Below are 23876 nucleotides of genomic sequence, written 5' to 3' on the forward strand. Positions count from 1 at the left end.
GAGGCAAGCACAATAGCTATGAACTATGGAAAAAGAAGGGGAAAGCTTGGGTCAAGCACTTTGCCCAGATAAATAATACAGGGATATGTGTCCTTTCATAAAGGGTGATTAACAGCACTTGTTTATACCTAAATCTCTTAAAAAGAAAGTCTTTCACTGGGCCTATTCCCCATTTCTTTGCTGTGTATCAAAACTGAGGACAGGAGTGATTAATTTTTCTCTATAACATTTTTCTGTTTAAAGAAACCTGGACTCAAAAATTAAATTTGACCTTTGATTATACTTTTCTTCACGTACTGGTTTCAGGGCAGCATAAAACCAATAAACGTATATGCACTAATGTAAACTAGAAAATGTAGACAGCGCATTTCCCTCCTGAACACCACTATCAAGCCTCAATCACTGGTGACATAACTTTGCTTACCAATGACACATCTGCTTGCATCAGCTCAATATTTTGATACTACTAAACATTTCTAAGTCTCTTCTTGAGAGAATGAGTAAACCTGGAGCATGTGTTTTATGAGGTTTTCTGGTGAGGCAGACAGGAATACATGAATTCGAGAACAATCTCTCTTCTTTCAACATCCCAGGACATTAAAAACAATTACTGTTAGTCCCACTATTGAAAGAGGTGGAAACAGATTCAGCAGTTAAGTGATTCACCTCAAGAGGACCCCACTCAGGGGAGGAACAGCCAGGGCTGAAACCCCACATCTGCTTGCATCCTCATAGGTGGGGACCCCACTCTCCCTTGGAAGATGTCTCATCTACTTCATCAAGGAAAATGCTAGAATAGAGTGGGATGTGTTAAAGGCCAGAGAGGATCACCTCCACTATCAGACAACCAAAATGCCAAATAAAATACTGCCTGGGAATACCAGCTCTTCCAACTCTCTTTTGAAAAAGGGTTCAATCTCCTGACATGACAAAAACCGAGTACTGGCTGAAGTTAGATAACTAATCCAAGTCAGCAACCCAGGGAATGTCAGAGTTATTAAGGAACTGCTGCTAAACTGATGACCTACTCACTATGGAGGTTGTCCAAGTTAGACCTGTCTGAAGTAGAAAGGGCAAAATTCCAAATCAATCAACTTGGGATCCCTTAGAGCCCATGGCAACAAGGCATTGACCCAGATGACCTGGGTCAATCACTAAACCCAGGCATGGCCTGTGGCAGGGGTCCTGGGAGGGTGGTACTCACAGCTGGCACTCGTCCCCCTTGACGCCCTTGGTGGTGCAGAAGCACTTGCCCGAGTTGGTATTGCACAGTGATGCGTGACCATTGCACTTACATACTGGAAGGAGGAAAAGGAATGTTGGTCACAACTGGCTTAAAAGATTACTATCAGACACTTTTTCTAAAACAACTAAATTAATATCAATTAGATTTGACATGAAAGATTAAAATTAAAGCATTTAATAAGTAAGATTCTTTTTTTTCAGCTAATGATTTATCTCAAATAATGTAAAGGCAACATTAAAGGAACCAAAGTCAAAGGACAGGAGGAAAGTCATTTCCACCACCATATGAAGCAATCCCAATTTTTATCTTTTTAATAGACTGTGGTTTCCACTATTACAATTCTTCTATTCATTCAATAAACATTTAATAGAGTGTCTCTAGTGTGCCAGTCGCTGGGTGTGAGGACAGAGACACAGTCCCTGCCCCCATGGAGATGTTCTGAGTGATGGCAGTCTGAGGGGAGGGTTGGCCAGGCTGCACTCAGCCTCAGCTGAGGTGCCTTCTCCACAATGGTCACATTTCAAACCCCACTAGGGCTCAGAAGTAGGGTGGGATTCCAATGGCAGGTTGGTGTTTCAGAGACTATTCAGGACTCACCAGCCTTCCTTGCCTTCTTCTTGGCCTCCATAAAAAACTACTCCTGTCACTTCTCTCCTCTAGCCATCAACATCTCTATACCGTTTTTTAATCTAGCACACTAGAGGCCTGGTGTATGAAATTCACACACAAGTAGGGTCCCTAGGCCTGGCCAGTGATCAGGGTCCATCGGGGTCTTCCAGCTGCTGGCCGGGGCCTTCCTTACCCTAGCTGCTGGTTGCTGGCCGGGGCCTTCCTTCATTCTGCGCTACCCCCTGGTGGTCAGTGTACATCATAGCGAGCAGTCGAACTCCCGGTCAGACAAACCCCTGAGGGGACAATTTGCATATTAGCCTTTTATTATCCTACATAATAAAAAGCTAATATGCAAATTGACCAAACAGCAGAACGACCGGTCACTATGATGCACACTGACCACCAGGGGGCAGATGCTCAACACAGGAGCTGCCCCCTGGTGGTCAGTGTGCTCCCACAGGGGGCTGGCTGGTGAGCACAGTGGTGGTTGTGGGAGCCTCTCCTGCCTCCCTGGCAGCGCTAAGGATGTCCGACTGATGGCTTAGGCCTGCTTCCCACACCAAGCTGTCAGTGGGACATCCCCAAGGGCTCCTGGACTATGAGAGGGCACAGGCCAGGCTGAGGGACACCCCCCCCCCACAAGTGCATGAATTTCATGTACTGGGTCTCTAGTCTTATCTAATAATAAACAAACATGGTAATTAACCATACCTTTGCTACCATCACCATTGCCGGATCAGCGCAATATGCAAATTAACCGCCAACAAAGATGGTGGCTAATTTGCATACTGCAGGCAGGGCGGGACACCGGGAGCCGCCATCCAAGCCCACATGTGCGACCCCAGGAGCCACTGGAAAGCCAGGCCGCAGGCAAGGTGGCCCCCTGGGACCCAGGAGCCTGTCGGCGAGGTCTGCAGGCGAAGCAGCGATCAAGCTATGAGGGAGAGGGTGGGGGGCGGAAGGAGCTACAGGAGCAGCTCTGGCCGGAGACTGAAGACTCTGGCCGGAGTGAGGAGCAAAGACTGAAGGCTCCAGCCGCAGCGAAGACTGTGTCCAGAGCGAAGATGGAAGGCGGTGGCCAGAGTGAAGGTCTGGGTCCCGGGTGCCAGAGGAAAACTGGTGCTGGCAGCCAGGGGAAAGAAGGCCTATTGCACGAATCTGCGTGCAACAGGACTCTAGTCTATATAATAAAAGCCTAAGTGGCCGTTATGGCGGAACAACTAGAATGACCGGTCACTTGATGCGCACTGACCACCAGGGGGCAGACATCAACACAGGAGCTCCCCCCTGGTGGTCAGTGTGCTCCCACAAAGGGAGCACTGCTCAGCCAGAAGCCGGGCTCATAGCTGGTGAGCATAGCAACGGTGTTGGGAGCCTCTCCTGCCTCTGCGGCAGCACTAAGGAGCAGTGAGCCCAGCAGTAAGCAGCAGCGAGCATGTGGGCGGTAAGGAGCAAGGCCTCTAGTACAGGATAAGTATGAGACATGATAAATTTTATGTGTTAGTTGAAATAAGGGAGTTTTTTTGCTCAATTCCTTTTCATTTTACACCCTGTTTTTCTGTGAATAAAATTAAAGGCATTAGGCTGGAGATAGGTGCACTTTTAAAATAAATTTTGCAGAGAAAAAAATCACCCAAAGAAACCTGTGAAACAGAATAGTAAAGCTGTTAAGAGAATGGATGCACATTCAGAAACATGAGTGTTCAACTGCTGGCTCAGTTGAGTATGGAGAGGGGAGTACAGTATATTAACAAAAAAGCAAAGGCCTGAAGTCAGTTTGCCTGGGTTTGAATACAGTCCACTCCTCTTAGCTCCTTTGTAACTTCGGACATGATATTTAGCTCCTTTAAGTCTCTGTTTTCGCATCTATATGATGGGTAAGATAATAGTACCTGTCTCTTGGACTGTTGTGAAAATTAAATGAGATAATACATGAATGAAACATAGTAAGCATTCAATAAATCATGGTTATTATCCTTAGCTTAAGGATTTTATAATTATAAGAGGAAAACATAAAAGACTTAGTGCCACTCACAGTATTTTAAAATCATGCTTTCTATTGTGGATTGAGACCCTAAAAAATAAAATTAGCTCTAAGTTATGGACAATAGTACTCAGGCCCCACAACTGCTACAGAGCAGAATGTAATTTTCCTAGATGGCTGATGAAGATCTGGGGATGAAGACAAGGCATAGATCCAGCAGACCTGGCTATTGGTACAGGCGCTTGGAGGCACAACCAGACCCAGTAGTTAAAGTTACACATCCTGGATGTGGTTCCCATCTTGCAGTAAGAAGTTGGGCAGATAGGTTCCTTGATCACAGGGATAATAAAAGCCCCTACGTCTCGGGTGGCTGCAGCACAATGCCTTGTACACAATTATCAATAGGTTTAGGTACTCTGATTACTGTCTAATGGATGAAGTCTATTCATAGGAGTAGAAAAATACTTTTACTGAAGATTTTTTAATCTGAGCAAGAAATTTTATTTAAGAGTGGTAGAAAATGACATTAGAAAAGTAATAATAATTATTCACATCTACTGGGTGATGACTATGTGTCATGCATTCTCTGACTGCTTTCATTCCAACATCCCCGTATTTGCAGATGAGGAAACTGAACCCCAGCATGGTTAAGGGATATACCGCTAGGACACAGCTTTCTCCTGGCTGCTCTGGGATCAGACCTTTCTCAAGAGCCATGTGAAGGATCTTGGAGGCAGAGTTAGGTTCGGCCTGTACCCACCAGCCACTAGCTCTGTAAGCTTTTGAGAAAGCAGAGGGGAAGACTAATTTACTATGAAACCTTTTTAAAAAATATTCACACACTTTCATGTGCCCCTGTCCAGATGTCTGGGAAACAAGAGCTTGGGAGCATCCCGCCCAGGCCATGGGGAGGGGGTGTCTTCTTGATGTGCACTACTAATTTTAACAACCAAATGAGCGGAGATTTTCTTTTCTTATTATTTTCCTGCTCAGAACCTGAAGGGTCTTTTCATGGAAACTAGAACAAACCAAAAATAAGTTCATTGGTATCACTGGTCACTTATAAAAAACATAATTTATATTCTAACAATAAAATGTCCTATTGCTTACAGAAATCTATTTGACATGCATGGGGAAATGTGGGACTATTTAAATATTTAAAACACACTAGAAGTACTGACTGAGGAGTCCGGCTTCTGGTTAAAAACCTACATGCATTTTTTTCCAACCATAGCCTTTCCCTGCAGGCCTTAGAGGAAAAGCTGCCCTCCCACACCAGCCTGGATGGAAGTCTCTGAGGAGAGTTGCAGCCAAAGTGTCAGGAACCCCTTGTTGGCCCCCTCTTTCACATATTTGCATTCCAAATTCAGATGCCTTCATTCCTCGGTCTCCTTATCTGAGGCCTGGGGTCATCTTCAGGCCTCTGCTGAGCTTCCTCATGGGGGAGGAGAGGAAAGCCTTGAAGACACTTTCTCCACTCTCCATCCCCAGGGCTTTCCCACCCCCAGCCCTTCCTCTTCACCCTCCCTCCCCAACCAGGGTCCATAAGAGGCTTTTGCTGAGCCTTTTGTCTGGGCTCCCTCAATAGTCCAAAGACCACCCCCACCTCCACCCCCCCCCCCCCCCCCCGCCTATGCTCATCTAACCTGACACTCAACCGGTGCGCCATTCCAGGAGGCAACATAGAACAGATGGAGTTAATGCATTCTCCACTTTAAGCCTCTTTCTTGTATGACTTAAGAAATACAGTATCCAAAACCAATTGGCTTCTTTCGCCTTTTAGATATTCAAGTCAAAGAGAAGCACTGTGTTACATCTGGGTTGCAGTCAGTAATCCTGATGGATGGATTTGACTTACACTGACATTTCCCCCCATTGGTGGGATCACCATAAAAGCCAGATATGCAGGTCTCGCAGTGCTTGCCCGTGGTCAGGTTCTCACACTTCTCACAGATACTCTGATTAATGCATTTGCTGTGGCCATTGCACTGGCAAGCTGAAAGAAAAATAATTTTTTTGGTCCCATTGTACAACTGATGGAATAAGTTCCACAAGATTATTTGCAACTATCTAAGTTCCTTATTGCCTCTAAATACAAAATCATTGAAACCGGCTCACTAAAAACTAGTTTGAAAAAGAGCTAGTGTGTTAAATTCAGAAATATACCACAGCAAGAAGAAAGTCCATAGCCAGTAAAAACAATAATTTTTGTAGCTATCCACTGTAAAAACAATATATGCTTATGGTACTTAAATTTGAAAGCTGTAAGGAAGGCAGGAAAATTACATACACTTCCACAATCCAGAGATCACTGTTCACATCTGGAATTTTTCCTTCCAGTATTTTTTAAAATATATATTTATTGATTTGAAAGAGAGGAAGGGAGAGGGATAGAAACATAGATGTGAGAGAGACACATCAATTGGTTGCCTCCCACACATGCCCTGATCAACCAGGGCCGAGGACTGAGCCTGCAACCAAGATAAGTGCTCTTGACCTTTCAGTCCACAGGCCGATGCTCTAACCACTGAGCAAACAGGCTAGGGTGTAAACAGTTTTACTGAGATATAAGTGACATATAACATTGTGTAAGTTTAAGGTATACAACATATTGCTCTGATACACTTATATATTGCCAAATGATTACTATCATAGCATTAGCTAACACCTGGATCACATCACATAATTATCATTTTTGTGTGTGTATGAGAACATTTAATATTTACTTTTTTGCAACTTTTGCAGGTCTTTCTTGCCTGATCAGCATGATATAGTTTTTCACTATCTCAGAAACTTTCCATAGCCGGTACCTGTTTTGTTTACCACCTGTTCTCTACCCTAACCCTGTAGGTCAGCGGTTCTCAACCTGTGGGTCGTGACCCCTTTGGCGGTCGAACAACCCTTTCACAGGGGTCGCCTAAGACCATCCTGCATATCAGATATTTACATTATGATTCATAACAGCAGCAACATGTTATGAAGTAGCAACGAAAATAATTTTATGGTTGGGTCACAACATGAGAAACTGTATTTAAAGGGCCAGAAGGTTGAGAATGACTGCTGTAGGTATTTGAGTTGTTCTATACAGACTGCAGCTGAAAAACTTAAAAATGACTACATTAGTTATGACTACACCAAAATTACTTTGGATGTATGGGATACACATGTTGTTCCTGTGAAGATGGGTAGTCCTCCCTTAGTATCTACTGATGCTCAAGTCCTTTAGTCGGCCTTACATTCTATGGATACAAAACCCATGGATATGGAGGGCCAACTATACAGCAAAGAGCAAAGCACAACACACACAAAATGTAATACCCAAAATCATTTACAAAAAACAATCTGTTCAATATAAAAAGACTAAAAATAAAAAAAAAAAGACTGAACAAATGTGTCTCTCTTCCCCTTCAAAACTACACTGAAAGATTAAATTAACAGGAGTATGGGATAAGAGGAAAAGATGCTATCAGAAGTATTGGGAGATACTTCTAAAGTATTGAGGAATTTCCAGAAATTGTAAAACAGATATGGTCAATCTGACCAAACAACGGGAGTTCAGACACCTGTCTCCTAATCCTAATATAGGAGAAGGGGGGACTGACAAAGTGACCACATACACTTTACCACTTGACACCTAAATAATCCAACAGAGGCTGGCAGCCAGAACAGGCCTCGGGAGAGTGATGGATAGCAGGAAGTACCTCACGACCTGCTCAACAGCTGGCTGAGGCATCTGTCCGAGGCTGCAGTAGGAAAGGACAGTTCTGCGGAGTGAGTTGGGGATCAGAAAGAAAAACCAGGGCAATGCCCCAGCTATCTTCAGGTCACTATAACATCCTAGTGTGGGGAGACACTTGGCACAACCATGACCATGACCATGCCAAATGCATCCAGGCACTTGATCTGTTACTCCCTTCTTCTTCCACTGAAGGAGGAAAGCAGACCACTCAACAACAGTCAGAGCACACCAAAACTGGAGAGACCTGTGGCTGGCTAGTCCGCTTCTCCCTTAGGATATCACACCACACCTTCACAACAGCTCAGTGTACCCAATAGTGATAAATTCAGATAATCCTAAAGATAAATACAAATCAACCTTAAACAGTAATCAGTATAAGAAAATCATCAATGTAAAGGCACTACCTGGATAAACACAACGAGCAACTAACCTTGAAGGAAAGGCTGATGCCAAGAAACTTAAGAGAATGAAAAATACTAATTTTAGTAATTGAAAGACACAAGAGATTATTGTATTCATAAAATAAGCAAGCAAGCTCTGAAAAAAACCTCATGATATTTAGAGAATTTGCAAAATGAAAAGGATAAAACAAAATTAGACATGAAACAGAAAATCCTCAATAGGTTAAACAGAACATATATCTTTAAGAAAAGAAGCTATCTTCAAGAACATATTATGAACAACTGTATGCCAACAAATTTGATTACTTAGATGAAATAGACAAATTCCTAGAAAAACACAGATTACCAAAACTGACTCAAGCAGAAATAGAAATCTGAATAGACCTGTAATAAGTGATAAGTTTAAATTAATAATCAAAGATCTTCCCACAAAGAAAAGTCCAAGCCAGATAGCTTCACTGATGAATTCTATCAATACTTAAAGAATTAATGCCAATCCTTTGCAATCTTATTAAATAGAAAAGGGGGAATATTTCCCAACTCACTCTATGAAGTCAATACTAGCCTGATACCAAAGCCAGTCATCACAAGCAAGCTATACAACAGACCCATATCCCTCATGAATAAAAGACACAAAATCCCCAACTAGCAAAATGAATCCAGCAACACACTGAAAAGGATTATGCAACATCAGCAAATGGCTTTATCCCAAAAATGTAAGGCTGGTTTAATATTCTTAAGTCAATTAATGTAATACATAGTACTAATACATGAAAGAATAAAAACCACATCATCATTGCAATAGATACAAAAAAGCATTTGATAAAATATAGCATCCATTCATGACAAAAATCTTCAAAAAGCTAGAAAGAAAAATTTCTCAACCTGATAAATGGCATGTATGAAAAATTTAAAGCCAACATCAAACCTAATGGAGAAAGACTGAATTCGTTCCTCCTAAAATCAGAAACAAGACAAAGAAGTCCACTCTTACCACTTTTATTCAACATTACATTGGAGTTTCTAGCCAGGCCCAGTAAGCCCCCCCAAAATAAATTTATAAAAGGGTATCCAGATTGGAAAGAAAAAGTAAACTGTCTTTCTATTTTTTTAAATTTAATTTTATTGTTTAAAGTATTACAAATAGTAGTACATATGTCTCCTTTCTTTCCCCATTGGCCTCCCCTACTACCCGGCATATGCCCTCCCCCCTCCCCCCAGTGTCTTTCATCCACTGGTTAAACAGACATGACCTTGATGTAAAAACCCTAAGAAATACACTAAGAAACTAACAGAAATAATAAATGAGTTCAGCAAAGTTGCATGCCACAAGATCAATAGACAAAAATCAACTGTATTTCTACACACTAGCAACGAACAATCAGAAAATGAAATTAAGATAATTTCATTTTAAGAAAAATAAAGAGGGGGGGAAGAAAATGGCGAAGGTATAGACGGATATCCTGTGCCTTGTCCCGGAGCAGATAAGGGTGAGCAGCTGAAACTGGTAACATACAGACCGAATAAGCAGAGGATATTCAGCTGAGAGACAGTTTGCAGCCGGAAAAGACAGAGGACTCCGGAGAAAGGGGACGGTTGGAGACCGCGGCTGAAATCTCTCCCGGAGCACCAGCTCAGCCGCGGAAACCGCGCCATCTTGAGTGGCTGTTACTGGAAACGTATACACCCAAAGACCTGGCAACCAGAGATTGGCTACTAACCCGGAAACAACGGATCTCAAGCAGTGCGACTATGTGAACTCAGATGAGCCCTGCTTCTCCTCACAGAAAGATTAGATTTCCCCTAAAGGTGCAGTTTGCAATTCAGGTTGGAGAGAGGAACGCACACAGGGGGAAATCTGTGCCCCACAAAGTCTGCAGCCATTGGGGCTAGTGTGATCCGCGAGTGTTGAAGGGCTCCCGCAGGGCTGCTGGCAGAAGGGAACGCTAAAAATAAGCCCATAGCTGGACTGGATGCAAAAAAGCAGCCTCGGATTTTGCCAGGGTGCCAGCTACTTGGTGCCAGGGGAGAGCGGAGACTGTGCACAGACCTGGAAGGTGGAGGCTTGCGAATTCACACAACTTCTCTGGCTCTTGTTTTTACACTTCCCCTTAAATCTTTGCGTTTGATTATTAAACCCAGTGCATGGGATTGCCCAGTTGGGGTCACTCGCAGAGACTGTAGGGGAAAGTTGTTTTTGGGGAACCTGGGAAACAGAGCGGGGAGTAACGATTAAAGAACCAGCTCTGGGCAGTGGACTTTCCCAAACCAGTTTGAAGTACAATAGAGAAAATAAACCCTAACTACTGGATAGAATGGACTTATAGCCTTGGAGGTCAATCCAGACACACTACTACCCAGAGGCAGAGCCACGAACTGACTCTTCTGTAAATACAAATAAAGGCAGTCTGGGAAACAAATACAGCCTGCCTTAAAATCAGGACTGCGGTTTACAACACAGAGGAACAGTGTATCGCAGGGAAATTCAACACTCTCCTGAATACGTAGCAGGACTAAGGCGTGCCAAAAAGAAGAGTAGAAGATCTGAAGCACCTTCACTACTGCACATTTTTTTAAATTCTTTTTTCACCTTTTAATTAAAAATCTATTTTATTTTATTTATTTTTATTTTTTTCATCACCTGATTTTACCTTTTTAATTACCACATTTTTATTTTTAACAAGTATTATTACTACTATTATTTTACCATTTTTTAAAGTGTCATTTTATTTTTTCTTTATTTTATTTTGGGATTAGTGTTCTAATTCTATTTTCATCGTTCCTTTAGCATCATTTTTCTCTACCTCAACTTTACCTTTACACCAAAACTCTCTTCCTCACTTTTCCCCTTTTGTTGTCCTGTTTCTCTTACCCTATTCCTGCTTTAGATTTTCCCTATTCCTTCTTTTTGCCCCCGGTCTAAATTTCACCTTACTTATATATCTAATTTCCAATCCCCTGCTCTAAATCCATATACACCTCTCTCTTATCTTTCTTTCTTCACTATCCAAAATTTTTTCTCTCTCTGTCGCTTTGCTATTGTTTGCTTGATTTTGAGTATATTGGGTTTTTTTATGCTTGTTTGTGAGATCGTTTTGTTTTTTATTTTTATTTTTCAGTTTTTGTTTTTTTTCTTTCTCCGGTTATTTTTGTGCTTCTGTTTTCACTTGCCTTGCTTGATATTAGTTGTTGTTTGTAGTTTGCATTCGTCTCCAGGGATCCGTTGCTGGAATTTGTTGGGATTAGTGGCAGTTCTATTAGAGTTTTCTCCCCATATAAATAGTCTCTTCCCCTCTTCTATTTCATTCTCTCTCTTACTTTTTTTTTCTTCCTTTTCCCAATCTCATTTTTGCACTCCTTTTTTTCCCTTTTTTCTCTTTTTCTCTTCTTTCTTCTTTATCCCCTAATTCTCTTTGCTCGGGGGGGGGTCACCTTTATTTGGGGTTATTAATATCATGAATACATTTGTGTTCAGTGCCTTGTACGTTGTGCCTTGTTGTGTTGTATTTTGTGCCTTTACATCAACGCAGCAGAGAGAGAACTACATAACTAAACACCTGGAGAAGAGAGATCATGGTGAAACAAAGAACCAACCCGCATATTAGAGAAAAAACAGGCATCATCAGAAAAGGAAGTAAATGAAATGGAGGCAATGGAGGCAAGCAACCTGTCAGAGAAAGAATTCAGAGAAATGGCCGTAAGGTGGATGAAAAGAATGGAAGACAAATTCAACAATATGTGTAAGAACCAAGAGGAAATGAAGAAAAACCAAGAAGAAATGAAAAATGACATCACTGCTATAAAGAACTCAATAGAAAGCATCAACAGTAGACTAGAAGAAGCAGAGGACCGCATCAGCGAGCTAGAAGACAAGGTAGGAAAAAATACCCAAGTAGAGCAGCTTCTAGAAAAGAAAATTAAAAAGCAGGAGGAGAGCCTAAGAGAACTCTGGGACAACACGAAACGAAACAACATCTAAATAATAGGGGTGCCAGAAGGAGAGGAAACTGAGCAAGGAATAGAAAAACTGTTTGAAAAAATAATGACAGAAAATCTCCCTGATATAGGGAAGAAAAAACTCATACAAATCCAAGAAGCTCACAGAGTCCCAAACAAAATGAACCCCAAAAGACCGATGCCAAGGCACATTATAATTAAATTGGCAAACACCAATGACAAAGCAAGAATCTTAAAAACAGCCACAGAGACAGAAAGTTACCTACAAAGGATCTCCCATCAGACTAGCAACTGATTTCTCAACAGAAACACATCAGGCAAGAAGGCAATGGAATGAAATATACAAAGTCATGCAAAGAAAGGGTCTGAATCCAAGAATACAGTACCCAGCAAGGCTATTAATCAAAATTTAGGGTGAAATCAGGAGCTTCACAGACAAAACCTGTCTATGGGAGTTTATTACCACCAAACCAGCAATGCAAAAAATGCTAAAGGGTCTGCTGTAAAAAGAAAAAATTGGAAACGAAGAAGGAACACAGCGGTAAAGAACAAAAATGGCGACTAACAAGTATCTATCAATAATAACTTTAAATGTAAATGGATTAAATGCCCCAATCAAAAGACATGGGTAACTGAGTGGATAAGAAAACATGACCCATATATCTGCTGTCTACAGGAAACCCACCTCAGAAAAAAAGACGCACACAGACAGATGGTGAAGGGATGGAAAAAGGTTTTTCAGGCGAATGGAAGTGGAAAAAAAGCCGGGGTAGCAATACTTATATCTGACAAATTAGATCTCAAAGTGAAGGACATAAAAAGAGATAAAGAAGGCCACTTCATAATACTAAAGGGAGCAATCCAACAAGAAGAAATAACTCTGGCCGAAGCCGGTTTGGCTCAGTGGATAGAGCGTCGGCCTGCGGACTGAAGGGTCCCAGGTTCGATTCCGGTCAAGGGCATGTACCTTGGTTGCGGGCGCATCCCCAGTGGGGAGTGTGCAGGAGGCAGCTGGTCGATGTTTCTCTCTCATCGATGTTTCTAGCTCTCTATCTCTCTCCCTTCCTCTCTGTAAAAACTCAATAAAATATATTAAAAAAATAATAATAATAATAAAAAAAAGAAATAACTCTGGTAAACATATATGCACCCAATATAGGAGCACCCAAATATGTAAGAAATCTTCTGGAGGAGATCAAGGGAGAGACTGACAGCAATACAATAATAGTAGGGGACTTTAACACCCCATTATCACCACTGGAAAAATCCTCTAAAAAATCAGCAAGGAAACGTCAATCCTAAATGACTCACTAGATCAGATGGAATTAATTGACCTCTTCAGAACATTTCACCCCAAAGCCACAGAATATACATTCTTCTCAAGTGCACATGGGTCATCTTCAAAGATAGACCATATATTGGGTCACAGGCAAAGTCTCTTCAAATTCAAGAAAATTGAAATCATATCAAGCATTTTCTCAGATCACAATGGCATAAAACTGGAAATCAACTACAATAAAAACAATCCAAAAAAATCAAACACATGGAGACTAAATAGCATGCTATTAAACAATGACTGGGTTACCAGAGAGATCAAAGAAGAAATAAAAAACATCATGGCAACAAACGACAATGAAAACACAACAATCCAAAACCTATGGGACACAGCGAAAGCAGTCTTGAGAGGGAAGTTCATAGCTCTACAAGCCTACTGCAAGAAACAAGAAACAATGAGAATAAATGACCTAACTCTACAGCTCGAAGAGTTAGAAAGAGAGCAACAAAAAAGGCCCACTGTAAGCAGAAGGAAGGAAATAACAAAGATCAGAGCGGAGATAAACGACATAGAGACCAAAAAAACAATACAAAAGATCAACAAAACCAAGAGCTGGTTCTTTGAAAGGATAAACAAGATTGATACACCTCTAGCCAGGCTCACCAAGAAACAAAGAGAGGGGACCCAAATAAACAAAATCTCAAATGAAAGAGGAGAAATAACAACAGATCCCACAGAAATACAAAGAATTGTTAGAAAATACTATGAACAACTCTACTCCAACACACTAGACAACCTGGAGGAAATGGACATATTCCTAGAAAAATACAACCTTCCAAAACTTAATCAGGAAGAATCTAAAAGTCTCAATAGGCCAATAACTATGGAGTAAATTGAAGCAATAATCAAAAAGCTTCCAGCAAACAAAAGCCCAGGGCCAGATGGCTTCACAGGGGAGTTTTACCAAACATTCAAGGAAGAACTAAAACCTATCCTCCTCAGACTACTACAAAAAATTCAAGAGGAAAGAACACTTCCAAGCTCATTCTATGAAGCCAGCATCACCCTAATACCAAAACCAGATAAAGACAACACAATGAAAGAGAACTACAGGCCAATATCCCTCATGAACACAGATGCCAAAATCCTCAACAAAATCCTAGCAAATCGGATCCAGCAGTACATCAGGAAGATCATACACCATGACCAAGTTGGATTTATCCCAGGGATGCAAGGATGGTACAATATCCGAAAATCAATAAATGTGATACATCACATAAACAAATTGAGAGAAAAAAACCACAGAGTCATATCAATTGGTGCAGAAAAAGCATTTGACAAAATCCGACACCCTTTCTTGATAAAAACTCTCAGCAAGATAGGAATAGAGGGATCATACCTCAACATAATAAAAACTATATATGACAAACCCACAGCAAACATCATAATCAATGGGCAAAAACTAAAACCATTCCCCCTAAAAACAGGAACAAGACAGGGATGCCACCTCTCACCACTCCTGTTCAACATAGTACTGGAAGTACTAGCCATTGCAATCAGACAAGAAGAAGAAATAAAAGGCATCCAGATTGGAAAAGAAGAAGTAAAACTGTCCTTATTTGCAGATGACATGATACTGTACGTAGAGAACACTAAAGACAACATCAAAAAATTATTAGACTTAGTAAATGAATTCAGCAATGTAGCAGGATACAAAATTAATGCCAAGAAATCCATGGCATTTCTTTACACCAATAGTGAACTTACAGAAAGGGAGACTAAAAAAGTAATCCCATTTACCATCGCACCAAAAAAATTAAGATACCTAGGAATAAACTTAATTAAGGAGGTAAAAGACTTATATGCGAAAATCTACAGGACGTTGAAAAAAGAGATAGAGGAAGACATAAACAGATGGAAGAACATACCGTGTTCATGGATTGGTAGAATCAACATCATCAAAATGTCCATACTACCCAAAGCAATTTATAGATTCAATGCAATCCCCATTAAATTACCAACGGCATATTTTACAGATCTAGAATGAACGTTCCAAAAATTCATCTAGAATAAAAAAAGACCTCGAATAGCTGCAGCAATCCTGAGAAAGAACAAAGTAGATGGGATATCAATACCAGATATCACACTGTATTACAAAGCCACTGTTCTTCTTCTTTTTTTAAAATATATTTTATTGATTTTTTACAGAGAGGAAGGGACAGAGATAGAGAGCTAGAAACATCGATGAGAGAGAAACATCGATCAGCTGCCTCCTGCACATCTCCCACTGGGGATATGCCCGCAACCCAGGCACATGCCCCCGACCGGAATCGAACCCGGGACCCCTCAGTCCGCAGGCCGACGCTCTATCAACTGAGCCAAACCGGTTTCGGCAAAGCCACTGTTCTTAAAACAGCTTGGTACTGGCACAAGAACAGACATATAGATCAATGGAATAGAGTAGAGACCCCAGAAATCGACCCAAACCACCATGCCCAATTAATATTCGACAAAGGAGGCAAGAGCATACAATGGAGTCTAGACAGTCTCTTCAATAAATGGTGTTGGGAAAATTGGACAGATACATGCAAAGAGATGAAACTAGACCACCAACTCACACCATACACAAAAATAAACTCAAAATGGATAAAAGACTTAAACGTAAGACGGGAAATCATAAAAATACTAGAGGAATCCACAGGCAGCGAAATCGAAAACATATGCCAAAGAGATTTCTTCTCTGATAATGCTCCTAGGGCAATGGAAACTAAAGAGAAAATAAACAAATGGGACTACATCAAAATAAAAAGCTTTCGCACAGCAAAGGAAACCATCAACAAAACAACAAGAAGACCCACTACATGGGAGAACATATTTGCCAATGATATCACCGATAAGGGTTTAATCTCCAACATTTACAGGGAACTCATGAAACTTAACAATAGGAAGATACACAATCCAAAAAAAAAAAAAAATGGGCAACGGATCTAGATAGACACTTTTCGAAAGAGGACATACAGAAGGCCGAAAGACATATGAAAACATGCTCAAAGTCACTAATTATACGGGAGATGCAAATCAAAACGACAATGCGGTATCATCTCACACCTGTCAGATGGCTATCATCAACAAATGAACAAACGACAAGTGTTGGAGAGGATGTGGAGAAAAAGGAACCCTCCTGCACTGCTGGTGGGAATGCAGACTGGTGCAGCCACTGTGGAGAACAGTATGGAGCTTCCTCAAAAAACTAAAAATGGAACTCCCATTTGACCCAGTGATCTCACTTCTAGGAATATATCCCAAGAAATCAGAAACACCAATCAGAAAGGATATATGCACCCCTATGTTCATAGTAGCACAATTCACCATAGCTAAGATTTGGAAACAGCCTAAGTGGCCATCATCAGATGAGTGGATTAGAAAACGGTGGTACATCTACACAATGGAATACTATGCTGCGGTAAAAAAGAAGGAACTCTTGCCTTTTGCAATAGCATGGATGGAACTGGAGAGCATTATGCTAAGTGAAATAAGCAGGTCAGAGAAAGATAAATACCATATGATCTCACTCATTTGTGGATTATAGAGAACAACATAGACTGATGAACAGGGACAGATCCAAAGACAAAGAAACAGCGATCAGACTATCAATCCCCAGAAGGAAAGTAGGGGAGGGAGGGGGTAAGGGGAAGAGATCAACCGAAGGACTTGTATGCACACATAAGCCAAACCAATGGACATGAACAACAGGGGGACGGGAGCATGAGTGTGCGGGGGGGAGTTTGGGGGTTAATGGGGGGGATGAGGACACATTTGTAATGCCTTAACTAATAAAGAATTTTTAAAAAATAAAATACTTTATATAGCAAATTTAACAAAATAAGTACAAGATATGTACACTGTAAACCATAAAATGTTACTGAAAAAAAGTAAAGAACTAAAGAAATAGAAAACTATTCCAGGATCATAAATTGTTAGATGGCAATACACCCCAAATTTTTCTATAGCTTCAATGTGATCTCTTTCTGTTGTTGCCAAAATTAACAAGTTCATCCTAAAATTCATATGGAAATACCAGAAACTCAGAATAGCCATGACAAGCCAGAAAATAAAAACAAAGTTGGAGGACAGACTTCCCAATTTCAAAACTTACTACAAAGCTACAGTAATCAAAATAGTGATACTGATGTAAAGACACCCAACAGAATAGAAATGAGAGCCCAGAAATAAATTCTTACATTTACAGTGAGCTGATTCTCAACAAACATGCCTCAAAAATTCAATGGCAAAACAAACAAACAAATAGTCCTTTTAACAAATGGTGCAGGGACAACTAGATAACTACATGCAAAAAGATGAATTTGGTCCCCTACCTCACTACATATAAAAGTTAATTCAAAAGTGGATCATGAACCTAAATATAAGAGATAAATCTATGAAACTTTAAAAAGAAAACATAGGAATAAATCTCTGTGATGTTGGGTTAGTTAAGGCACTGAGTTCTTTAAAAAGCACATGGGATAAAAGAAAACACATTGGACTTACAAAGTTTAAAACTTTTGTATTTCAAAAGATACTATCAAGAAAGAAAAATGAAAGAAAATATTGCAAATCATATATTCAAAAAGGGACTTATATCTAGGATTCATAAAGAACTCTTATAGGTCAATAATAAAAAGATAATGCAATTTAAAAAATGGGCAAAGACTTTGAATAGTTATTTTTCTAAAGATGACATACAAATGGCCAAAAAGATGAGCAGCTTCATTAGTCATTTGATGCAAATCAAAACCACAGTGATTTACAATTTCTCATAAACTAGAACAGCTACAATAAAAAAGATAAACGCAGTACTGATGAGGATGAAGAAATCTGAGCCTTTTTACATTGTTAGTGAGAATGCAAAACGATGTACCTACTTCTTTACATCCTTTGCCCACTTTTTCTGTTGGGTTGACATTTAGCTTTTTTTTCCTGGAGGGAGGAGGTTTACATACTATGGAATCATTGGATATATACACTGCAGATATTTTCCCCCCGTTTGTCTCTTGCCTTTTATTTTTGTGTACAGCAGCCTTTCTCTAACAGAAGAACTCACAGGGAGCCCCGTTATCAGTGGCGCTGTCTGAGATGCTCTTGGAGAAGTTCTCACCCACTAACCTTCTGGGAGTCTTTGTACCTGCCTACCCTCACCCAACTGTTCTGGAGGCCTATCAGCACATTCCTGAGTATTTACTGAAAGTCTGAATCAAAAGCCAGTTTCTCAGGATTAGTTTCTTAGGGCAGTTTCCTCAGCAGGTCTATTAGGCACAGGCTTTTAGGCCAACTCATGGTATATTCCTTCTTAAAGCAACTACTGGAAGGAATAGAGAGAGTAGGGAAGGAGGGAGAGAAGGAAAGGAAAGGAAAGGGAAAGGGAAAGAGGAAAAAGGAAAGAAGGAGGGAAGAGAAGGGAAGGGAGGATAGATAGAAGGAGGGAGGGAGAGAAGGAGGAGAGAAGGGAAAGAGAGAAGAAGGGAAGGAGGGAGAAAGGGAGAGAGGGAGGGAGATAGGCAGGCAGGCAGGCTGGGTTATTCCTCTTGCCAAAAGGCAAAGAGACCTTTTCCCCTTCTCCCTTTTCTTACAATTCATTAAGAAAAACCTGTATTGCCCTAGCCGGTTTTGCTCAGTGGTTAGAGCATCGGCCTACGAACCAAAGGGTTCTGGGCACATACCTTGGTTGCAGGCTCCTCCCCAGCCTGGGCCCTGGTCGGGCTCATGCAGGAGGCAACCAATCAATGTGTTTCTCTCACGTCGATGTTTCTCTCTGTCTTTCCCTCTCTCTTCCACTCTCCCTAAAAAATCAATGGAAAAATATCCTTGGATGAGGATTAACAAAAAAATTTTAAAAAAAGAAAAGAAAAACCTGTATGTATAAGTCCTTCCTCAGTTCCTTTGAAATGCATATAAATCTTTTTAAAACCTAAATAAGCCTCTTATGAGCACTACAATCCAAGAATGTTTTTCTTAAGGGCCTGGGAGCCACCTCTTTTAAATAAAAACATCAAGGAAGATAGCACCCTATCTCCCAGTCCTTTCCGGATTTTAGTTAGCCTGAGTGCATTGTGCCAAGCTGCAACTACCTGCTTGCCATAAAGTTACAAGATGGTTTATTCTTTTCTTGGATAAAGGCAATTACCTAACACAGGTGGCCACCCCAACTACCAGGTAAATTCAGGATAAACTATGAAAGGAATGTACAGCAAACAGTGCCATCAAATCCTCTCTTATGAGGATAAATTATCATTCATCTTGATAACATGTATATAATGGATTGTATCTGCTTGGCCATTTATTTAAAAGGGTGAGATTTCGTTTGTCTTTGCAATCTCATTAGTGGCTTGCCTGTGATGTGCATCACAGTCTGCTTAAAGCTTATATTCAATAATAAAACGGTTTTCTTTCTTTTCTACATTTGTGGAGAGAAACTTCTGGGTTGGCAGAAGACTTATTTTTAATTTTTCTCCTAAGAACTGCCAAGATGTATTTTTAAGTAAAGAGCAAACTATAAAACTATATCATATGCATAGCATTTTTTAGTTTTTAAACCATAACCTAGGACATTTTTTTCCATTGATTTTTAGAGAGGGGAAGGGAGGGAGAGAAAGAGAGAAAGAGAACGGGAAAGAGGGAGAGAGAGAAATATAGATGTGAGAGGCACATGGATTGGTTGCCTCCTACACATACCCCGACCAGGCCGGGAACCGAACCTGTAACCCAGGTACACACCCTTGACCAGGAATCGAACGCATGATCCTTAGGTGTGAAGGCCAGTGCGCTAACCACTTAAAATACTGGCCAGGGAGTATTTTTTAGTTTTAAAAATATACATTGGTATGTCTAGAGATATCTGTATCAAACTGTTAAAATTTTTACTTCTCTGATGAACTGTAGATGAGAAGAGGAATTCCAGTTTTTATTTTATCTACATCTGTAATATTTAGCTTTTTATGATGAATTTATTTCATTACTTTTGTAATGTTAGCAAAACAACTCACTTGAAATTTTATTATTTTCATTAACTAAAAATAAAAATATTTGTCATGTAAAACTACTTCTCCAAAAATGATGTTATTTTTTTCTTAAAAGAAATCCATATAAGTAAGGTAGCTTTCAAGGTTTTATTCTTTGCAGATAGGCAGTGAAACACTTGATTTTGGATACATAAGACATCTTACCTGGACAATGAATAAAAGACCAGTTGTATCTGCTGTCCTCCAGACACATGCTGGAATTGAGAAGGGGCTGTGGGTAGAAATTTCCTACAGGGGCCTGAGAAGGCATCTTCACTGGTCCTTTATAGGAGCCCTCTATGCATTTCCCTTTGCCAGTATTGCTGGGATCAGTACACCAGCCGCAGCCTGGTTGCTCCAAGCAATGACTACAGGTACAGTAGCCTGAACAATTTTCAGCTGTTAAGAAAACACAAGTTGCAATTCACTATCTCCTTTAGATCTGAATTCATTGTATTTAAATCACCCTTTTCTGTAACAGATTATTCAACCTCTGTGAGTCAAAATTCCTATTCTATTGTGACTGTTTAAATGGCATAATAAATTTGAAGAACCCAATATCTTGTTCTACATGTATTAGGGACTCCTCCTCTCTCTCAATCTCAGGATGTTGGAGCCAAAAGGGACCTGAGAGGTCACCAACTGAAAAGCACTTACTTTAAGAGTTAGAAGATTAAGATGTGGAGACCAGCCCGGCCAGCATGGCTCAGTGGCTGAGAGTTGACCTCTGAACCAGCAGGTCATGGCTCAGTTCCCAGTTGGTGCACATGCCCAGCTTGTGGGCTTGACCCCTAGTGTGGGGTGTGCAGGAGGCAGCCGATCAATGATTCTCTCATCATTGATGTTTCTCTCTCTCCCTTCCTCTCTGAAATCAATAAAAATATATTTTTAAAAAAAGATGTGGTCATACAGGATGGAGCAATATGATACTGAAGTTGAGCAATTATTTCTGTACTCAGTGATCTATCCTACATTTATTTACTTGTATCATTGTGCTTTGTTCTATATGAAGATTATCATCAAACAGTCTATCGACAGATCTGAGCTGAAGGTCAGGTCCAGTCTTGTCCCTCAAACGTTCAGAGGCTGACAGCACCGCCTCACTGCAGGAGTTGTCACCCGTACACATGGCACTCATTAGTGCTTAGAGCTCACTTTTCACTTACGGGGACAGCTGCTCATGGTATACCACTCCATACACTGGCCATAAGGGAAGGAGGCCACGTAGGCATTGGAGTCCACACACTGCTTCATGTTGCTGCACCACATGCACTCGGAGCTGCCACTGGTGCACTCTCCACATGCCGTCCTCAAGGCACACGGTGTCCGGCACTGCTTGGTGCTGTGGTTCGCTGGGAAGTAAACATAAGAGAGACACTTAGAGCTCCCACCATGTTGGCTAAGGTCAAAGTCTTTTCAGTATGGGTTGTTAACATTAGTCTGTCATGAAATCAATTCAGTGGGCTATAGTAAATGAAGGAGAAAATAGAAAACATTAGAGTCACCATGTACTGTTTAGTCAAATATATTGTTATACTTGAGGAAAAAAGATGTTTTTCTTTTTCAAAGACCTATGGGAACAAGCTAATCTTTCCATTCAAATAGGGGTTCTAAAGCTCCTCAAAAATATGGGCCCTAGCATAAACGTCAGAGCTTTACAACCCACCTGAACATGCAAAATCATATCTTTGTATATTTTAGGGAAGAAGGACCACAGTATTCATTAAATACACCAAGGCACTCAGGATCCAAAATGGCTAAAAAGCTCCCCTACAGGAAATTTAGAAGTAATATTTTAAGGTGACTTCTACAGTGCTATCAATTCTTTTCTATACTTCTGTGTTCTTCAAATTGTGGTCCCTTCCTAAAATGAGACATGATGCCAAAGGAGTCCAGCCTCCCGAAAGTGCCTAGAAAATTCCACCTATTACTTGGGCTTATCGGCGTGCTGCAGGTGCTGCCCCTGTGCCTGGCTTTAAGAAGCCTAAATGTAGCCCAGAAGAGAGATGCAAAGCCATGAAGCTACTCAAAGTGTTTGCTCCTTCAGTACTCAAGTACAGCTTTAGCACATCAGGTTTGCTTCTGTTCTCTGTCACAGAACTGTACTCATCATTTTTCTCCCTACTGACACATTTTTCTGTCCACTGTCCCTTTTGTCCCCTATGTCAGTTCTGATATTTCCTTTGCTTTTATTTGTATTTTTGGTTCTTTCTTCCACAGCATTTCTCTGCCAACACCAAGAAATTAACCTTTTAGAGCAAGTCTCAAACTTTTTGAGATCAACAAACCAATCAATCTCATTGTTAATTAGAATATTAGGTTCTCTGAGTAGTATTAGTTATTTTTGTTTAAGTTTATGGGTCATACTATTCAGAGCCAGAGGAAATTGTCTTCTGCTTTTAAAATTCTGAGTTATACTCTGCTTCATATGCTTGAAATCAATACACAATCTGTTTTTCATGAATATTTTACATATATCAATATTATGCCTCCTATGGTTTTGCTTTCAATGAACTTCCAGTAATGCATAATTCCCCATATACCTACCCAGCTTTTCACAGACACTACCATTGAGTGGGTTGATGCAGGTTGCAGCCTTCAGGCCCCGAGTACTGGGTTCTGATAAGATTCCACAGAATCCAGCATCACTGGGCTCAAATGGCATCCACTGTATCGAACTATTTGTGAATGGGGACATATCTTCCCAGCACCAGTAGGACACATTGATCTTCCGAAGGCCAACCCATGGGGTCAAGGTCAGCTTGGTCTGTAGACAAGAGAGACACAGTTATGAATATAAACAATGTCTTGACCAAAAGAGGCTTCTAAATAAAAACCATGAAGTTACAAATATCCCAAAGATACAGGAAAACCTTCGTATTTATTGACTCAGCCATTGCAGATAAGGACAGACCAACATTTTTAAGTTATATATCATGCTTGGTCCTTTAATATGGCCATTTTACAAAGGACAAAAATATAGCTCAGAGAATATATGAAAAATTTCACAGAGATTAATGGCAAAACAATAATCAAGGTCCAAAATTTCCATATCCTATGACATGCTATGAAGAGATAGCCACCCCCAAACTTGGTTTATATATCTATCCATACATGAAATAATCTTGCCAATATTTCTGAAATACTGGTTATCTGTCTATCCTCAGAATCATTAACTAAGCCTGTTTGGGGCACTGAACAGCTCAGATGACTGGAGATTCCCACCTTCAGCTGGGGGAAGGGCTGGCATTGAATTTTATAGGGAATAATGGGATAGTAAAACCCTGGGTGAGTCTCTGACTGCTGCTCTACTGAAATTTCCCTCCTGTTGCATTAACAAATTCTTTTAAAATAAAAGTACAAAGTTTAGCCCAGAAATGAAAGATAGTCCTAATTTTGCCAGTTATAAAACAAAATGTACTATGTATTTCAATTTTTGAGGAAAAAATATGCATTCCTATTGAAAGACCCAACAGAAATAGACATACCCCATAGTAGTTATTTTTAGTTGTAGTAAGTAATATTTATTCTATTTTTAATATTACTATTTTCTAAATTTCCTCTGAAATGTGTATTATTTTTTAAGGAAAGAAAACAAATAAAGTT

The 23876-nt window shown here is 40.4% G+C and overlaps 1 protein-coding gene across 2 annotated transcripts in view; it reads right to left on the minus strand.

Annotated features, from left to right (window-relative positions):
- The window catches only part of ATRN (attractin), a gene marked incomplete at its 5' end in the record, with an annotated part of 161092 nt that overhangs the window by 52962 nt on the left and 84254 nt on the right, over nt 1-23876 (minus strand). For both annotated transcript variants that reach the window (XM_081096813.1, XM_081096814.1), the window contains 5 exons: nt 1205-1298; nt 5701-5838; nt 20436-20669; nt 21437-21622; nt 22818-23037. In XM_081096813.1, coding sequence (XP_080952939.1) covers nt 1205-1298; nt 5701-5838; nt 20436-20669; nt 21437-21622; nt 22818-23037 — 872 coding nt within the window. The remainder of the gene's footprint in view (nt 1-1204; nt 1299-5700; nt 5839-20435; nt 20670-21436; nt 21623-22817; nt 23038-23876) is intronic.

Source organism: Myotis nattereri (genome assembly GCF_964212035.1).
Source record: "Myotis nattereri genome assembly, chromosome: 8".
Lineage (NCBI taxonomy): Eukaryota > Metazoa > Chordata > Mammalia > Chiroptera > Vespertilionidae > Myotis > Myotis nattereri.